At 53.5% G+C, this 6,425-nt stretch overlaps 1 protein-coding gene across 1 annotated transcript; it reads left to right on the forward strand.

Moving 5' to 3' along the window:
• Positions 1 to 910: 910 nt before the first annotated feature.
• LOC119329333 (homeobox-leucine zipper protein ROC7-like) lies at positions 911 to 6,105 on the forward strand. The gene is made up of 5 exons (XM_037602358.1): positions 911 to 1,409; positions 2,523 to 2,984; positions 3,110 to 4,558; positions 4,644 to 5,044; positions 5,377 to 6,105. Exons 1-4 carry the CDS (start codon positions 1,305 to 1,307, stop codon positions 5,016 to 5,018), a joined length of 2,391 nt encoding a protein of 796 aa, XP_037458255.1. The 5' UTR covers positions 911 to 1,304; the 3' UTR covers positions 5,019 to 5,044; positions 5,377 to 6,105.
• Positions 6,106 to 6,425: the final 320 nt, after the last annotated feature.

Here is a 6,425-nt window from a genome sequence, read left to right on the forward strand (position 1 = left end):
TCCTGGTTCGTGTCTGAAACCGGGACCAAAAGTGTCAGACAAATCGGGACCAATGGCCCCAAAGGCCCGGCCGGCGCCCTGGCATCACGAACCGGGACTAATGCCCCCTTTGGTTCCGGTTCATGAGTGAACCGGATTAATGCCCTTACACAGGCCTCAACCAAAGCCTTGTTTTCTACTAGTGTCCTAGAAGAGAAAAAATACATTCACGGGTGGTCAGGTATGTCATGCATTCAACCGAATTAACCAAGCGAAAATGATGAATTCAGCAGATGAGAACTGCATTTGTTTTCCTTCCCTTGATCTTCACAGGCTCACAGCAAGAGCAGTGACACAGGCACATACTGATATACCTTCACAGCCCAGTTAACCGGCCTAGTATACTACATTTCCCCACGGCCCATAACTTCATGGTCGATGGTGTGCATGCATGCATGCATATGTGCATGTGTAGTTCATGCACGCAATAAATTCTGGAGCTAGACCGCCTCGCTCCACCCAGCGCGCGCGTACAGTACTCGTCTCCCCAAGAATTTATGCGTCCAAAGTAGTAACGTACGTGCTCCCGCCTCCTGTATCCAAAGTTTAATTACCAACTGATTTGGCGTCGAGAAGACGAAGAAGAAAAGGAAAAGCATCATCTCATCCTAACGGAGGTAAAACAATGATCGATCGATGGTCGGATACCTACAAATCTGAGCACGTACACGTACGTATAGACACGATCTGTACCGCCGCATCGCTCTCCCGTCTCCCCCGCTACAGTCGAGTTTCTCTCTCTAAAACTCACAGGGCCGGCCGGGGTAGAGAGGAGTGAGAGAGGCATGCTGCGCAATAACTCCACGCCATGGCCGCAATGAATGCCATTGCACCCTCCTCTCGCTAGCTACTCTCCGCAATAACTCCGCCCATTCAATACGCGCACCCTCCCCTCCCCTCCGTCTCCATCCATCCTCCTCTCTTCCCCTCCCTTCCCCGGCCTTCCTCGCTTCCCCTTCCTCCCCGATCCACTCGTCTCCCGCACCGCCTTCCGCCGACCAGAGCTTCCTCGGCCTGCTCGCTCGCTCGCGGTGGTGAATCGACCGACGAAGCGCGTAGCTAGCTGCTGATTTACTCCGTGCGTGGCGGCGGCGGAGGTATCACATAGATCTGAGCTCGGGAATCGCTCGACGGATCGACAAAGTGCGTAGCCAGCTAGCTTCGATCCGCGCGCTGCTGCATGCGAGTCGCACGAGCCGTTGCATGGTGCGGGTGGGTTCCTGCCTAGGGTTTCCGCGTCGCTGAATAAGGAGATCAGAAGTGGCATGCCCGGAGGGATGATGATCCCAGGACGCAACATGATTGGCCGGAGCAACGGCGCCGGCGTCGCCTACGCCTCCTCCTCCTCCTCCGCACTCTCCCTCGGCCAGGTTACTTACTTAATCTTCTGCACCTCTCTCTCTATATAAATTCTTTCCATTTCAGATAATGGAAGAGTTTTATTATTCCCTTTCTTTGTTGCCGCACAGCATCGAGGTTTTGCATCAAACAGGAAACAAATTGAGCATGGCCCGGCCGGACAGCCTCTCCGCATTGCTCTTGTTTCATGCACAATCAAATCTGTACTTAACCAGTTCATCGCACTTGCTAGTAGTAGTATTTTCGAAGGGTACAAAATAGCTTAATCAATTCATTCAGAGTACATACATGCATATTACTACATGTATGTGTTCATCAAGTGTTGACGGGGGAGTACTGCTTCTGCTCTTCAAAAAAGAAGGCATGTGCAACATTTAAGTTCCTCGCTGCGGAGTTAAATACCAAAAGCCAAAAAGGGATTCATGTCACTCATATCTCAAGGCTTAATTTGTTGCTTTCATGTCTAACCTGAGAAATGAAACGAAAGATATATACATCATGCACACATGCCTATATGGTTGGTGCCTGCACTTGGATGTATACATGGAGCATTAACTTGCTCCTTTATTTCTCAAGCTGGGGTTGGGCCTGTATAGTAGACTACTATCCCAGCCCACTCTATATGTTTTTCCAGTATTTATTGCTTTCCAAAATGTACCAAATTTCCCAGCAGTGCTTCCTAGTCAGTACTCACTGGTACTCCATGTGTGCAATTAATATTTGGTTTCTTGGTTTTTTATCTCCACTCTAACTCGTTTCAGAACTCTCGCATTTCAAACTCGGTTTTTTCCCAATTTTATCTACACTTCAAATCAGTATAGCAATTTCCAAGCCTCTAATTCCTCTTGTACCTACCAAAAATGTTATCTAGTCAGTGCTCAATGGTGCTCCATGTGCAATTTATACTGTTTCTAGATTTTCTTAATTTCCTCATTTCATGTACGCTTCAAATCAGAAGCGATTCCCAAGCCTTTAATTCGGTACCCAACTTTCTGTTCAGCAAGTACTACAAATTTGCAGGTCAATATCAAGATGCAATGAAGTAGACTAGCTAGCTGCAGCATGTTAATTTCTTCAATTGCTTCCCACAATTAAGTCATTGAATTATTGACTTTGCAATGCAGAACTTGATGGATGGGATGCACCACCACCAGCTCCCAGCAATGCTGCAGCACCAGATGGTTGATCACCATCTTCTTCTTCCCCAGCACCACCACCACCCCCACCAGCAGGCGGCCACGAGCGAGAGCGATGCCCGTGGCCCCCACGGAAGGGGCAACAACAACAGCAGCAACAACAACGAAGAGCTGGAGATGAGCAAGTCAGGTACGGGAAGCGACAACAACCTCGACGGCGGGGAAGGCGGCGGCGGGGAGGACGATGAGCAAGAGGACCCGGCCGGGCAGCATCCCCGGAAGAAGAAGCGCTACCACCGTCACACCCAGCACCAGATCCAGGAGCTTGAGGCCTTCTTCAAGGAGTGCCCCCACCCCGACGACAAGCAGCGCAAGGAGCTCAGCCGCAGCCTCTCCCTCGAGCCCCTCCAGGTCAAGTTCTGGTTCCAGAACAAGCGCACCCAGATCAAGGTACGTAACCAAAAACCTTCATCCGTCCAGGGTCCATCCATGCACGATCCATTCCATGGTCCATAGCCCATACCATACGTCAGTGCCTCGTAATTGACGTACGTGCATGCATCCATGTCTCGCAGACGCAGCACGAGAGGCAGGAGAACACGGCACTCAGGACGGAGAACGAGAAGCTGAGGGCGGAGAACATGAGGTACAAGGAAGCGCTGGCCAACGCGTCGTGCCCAAACTGCGGCGGCCCGGCGGCCATCGGGGAGATGTCCTTCGACGAGCACCACCTGCGCGTCGAGAACGCGCGCCTCCGCGACGAGATCGACAGGATCTCCGCCATCGCCGCCAAGTACGTCGGCGGCAAGCCCGGCGCCGGGGTGGCTGTAGCCTCCGCTGCCTACCCGCCACTGCCACCGCAGTCTTCCGGCCGCTCTGCGCTCGACCACCTGGGCATGCCCAGCATGTTTGGAGGTGCTGAGTTCGATAAGCCGATGGTGATCGAGCTGGCCGTGGCTGCCATGGAGGAGCTGGTCCGGATGGCGCAGCTCGGGGAGCCTCTCTGGGTGCCATCCCTCGATGGCGAGGCGCTCGGCGAAGAGGAGTATGCTCGCGCCTTCCCACGGGGTGCACTCGGCCCCAAGTCGCCGGAGCTCCGGTCGGAGGCGTCGCGGGAGACGGACGTTGTCATCATGAACCACGTCAGCCTCGTCGAGATGCTCATGGACGTGCGTCAGTGGTCGGCGCTCTTCTCGAGCATCGTATCCCGGGCGGCCACGCTTGACGTGCTCTCCACCGGCGTCGCCGGCAATCACGACGGCGCGCTGCAGCTCATGTCCGCCGAATTTCAGATGCCATCGCCGCTGGTGCCGACGCGGGACACCCAGTTCCTGCGCTACTGCAAGCAGCATCCGGGCGGCGCATGGGCCGTCGTCGACGTCTCCCTCGACGGTCTCCGTTCCGCTGCGCGGGTGGGCGGGCACTTTCGCCGCCGCGCCTCCGGCTGCCTCATCCAGGAGATGCCCAACGGCTACTCCAAGGTGACGTGGGTGGAGCACGTCGAGGCCGGTGACGATGCCATGGTACACGATCTGTACAGGCCCCTGGTGAACTCTGGGCTGGCATTCGGCGCGCGGCGGTGGACGTCGACGCTGAAGCGGCAGTGCGAGAGGCTGGCGAGCGCTATGGCCACCGTGCCCTCCTCAGGCGGCGACGTGATCACGACGGCGGAGGGGCGGAGGAGCATGCTGAAGCTGGCGGAGAGGATGACGGCGAGCTTCTGCGGCGGGGTGACTGCGTCGACTACGCACCAGTGGACGACGCTCTCTGGCAGTGGCGCGGAGGACGTGCGCGTGATGACCCGCAAGAGCGTCGACGACCCCGGCCGCCCGCCGGGTATCATCCTCAACGCCGCCACCTCCTTCTGGCTCCCCGTCCCGCCCTCCCGCGTCTTCGGCTTCCTGCGCGACGACTCCACCCGCAGCGAATGGGACATCCTCTCCAATGGCGGCGTCGTCCAGGAGATGGCCCACATCGCCAACGGCAGCCACCACGGCAACGCCGTCTCACTCCTCCGCGTCAACGTCAGTACCTATATACACATTACTCCATTATTACTGCCTCCTGTTTCATGGCCATGGCTGACAACGACATGATCATTCCATGCAGAACGCGAACTCGAACCAGAGCAACATGCTGATCCTGCAGGAATGCTGCACGGACGCGACGGGGTCGTATGTGGTGTACGCGCCGGTGGACGTGGTGGCCATGAACGTGGTGCTCAACGGCGGGGACCCGGACTACGTGGCGCTGCTGCCGTCCGGGTTCGCCATCCTTCCTGACGGGCCGGCCGGGGCGCCGGATGCCGGCGGCTCGCTCCTCACTGTCGCCTTCCAGATCCTCGTCGACTCCGTGCCCACAGCCAAGCTCTCGCTGGGATCCGTCGCCACCGTCAACAGCCTCATTGCCTGCACCGTCGACCGCATCAAGGCCGCCGTCGTCGTCAGCCCCGGGGACAACGCCGGCGCCGCCACCAACCGGTGACCGCCATCGATCCATCGTACGCAATGGTAAGTAGTACTCCCTCCATTCCACAATGTAGTGCTTCCTCTATCTACGTGCTTCAACTTTGACCGTAAATTTAACTACCAAGACCGATTGCGGCGGGAGCAAAAATTATATCAGTGAATTCGTATTCGAAAGAAGTTTTTAATTATATAATTTTTTCTTCCGCCGCAGTTGGTCTTGTTGGTTAAATTTACGGTCAAAGTTGAACCTCGGGAAGCGCGGGCGCACTATATTTTGAAATGGAGGGAGTAGGTCAAGAACGAATGCATGAAGTGATCTACTATAAAATGACTGGAATTGCTGATTTGATATCATTTTACTTGGTTTTGGGCAGGAGATCAAGAGGGGCCAAGAGCGGGTCCGGAGGTTTAGCAATGTGGGAAGTCAAGAACGCACCGCAGACTCTCCTTGCCAAGTGTTGTTTGCATTGCATGCATAATCCCCTTTCTTTCTTCTTCCCATGCATAATCCCCTTTCTTTCTTCTTCCCATGCATAATCCAATCACCACCACCACCACCACCACCACCACCAGCACAACACCATCATATATCGCAAGATGAAGGGACCAACCATGGAGGAACACAACCTAGGTCCTATGATCATGGCTGCAGATAGATGCACGCATTGACATGTCATAGGCTCTGAGTTGTGTTTCTTAGTTAACTAATCCCAGCTCATCTACACATTTACATGTTCGTGTTTGCTTCATAGTAGACTAAGCACAAACCCTTTATCTTAATTACGTTATCATTTGCATGCCATGACAAATTCAGAAGCACGCAAGCAGGCAACACTTTGCAAGGGCGGTTGGTTCGGGTATTGACTTCTCTTTTAGTTTTCTGTCTCTGGGCTGCCAGTCCCTCTCCAGAATGATCGTCCAGGATTAATGTGCCATCAGCTAGACTTTAGTTTGGTTAATTACATTGCCATGTGTTTTGTTGTGTAGTGCTCCATCCATCTCTGCATGGAGGGGTCGTCTCTTTAAACTAGACTTTCCTAAGTTTGTGTATTACGTTTGGAACTGTTTAATTTGGACCTACTTTTTGCATCCATCCATTTCAATCGGCTGGGTTGTTTGATTTATTTTTTCTTGTCCCTTGATTTGATAAAATCAAATCAAATACCAGAGAAACAACCAACATACCATTTTGATACAGTCTGACGGTTGTCTCTTTTTTCAGCTCTGAAGGACGTAAATGATCTTTTTCATTTTGTGAAAAGATTAGATATATAAAGATTCATCGGAAGTATAAAACATCTCAAACATAATAAAAATTATATCGAGGTCCATGGACCATCGAACGACCATTGCCACCGCCAGAACGATGCGCCGTTGTCACCGCTCCCATATCGGAGCCGGCCTGACCTTGTCGATAACAGCC

The sequence above is a fragment of the Triticum dicoccoides genome, chromosome 7A (genome assembly GCF_002162155.2).
Source record: "Triticum dicoccoides isolate Atlit2015 ecotype Zavitan chromosome 7A, WEW_v2.0, whole genome shotgun sequence".
In the NCBI taxonomy this organism is placed as follows: domain Eukaryota; kingdom Viridiplantae; phylum Streptophyta; class Magnoliopsida; order Poales; family Poaceae; genus Triticum; species Triticum dicoccoides.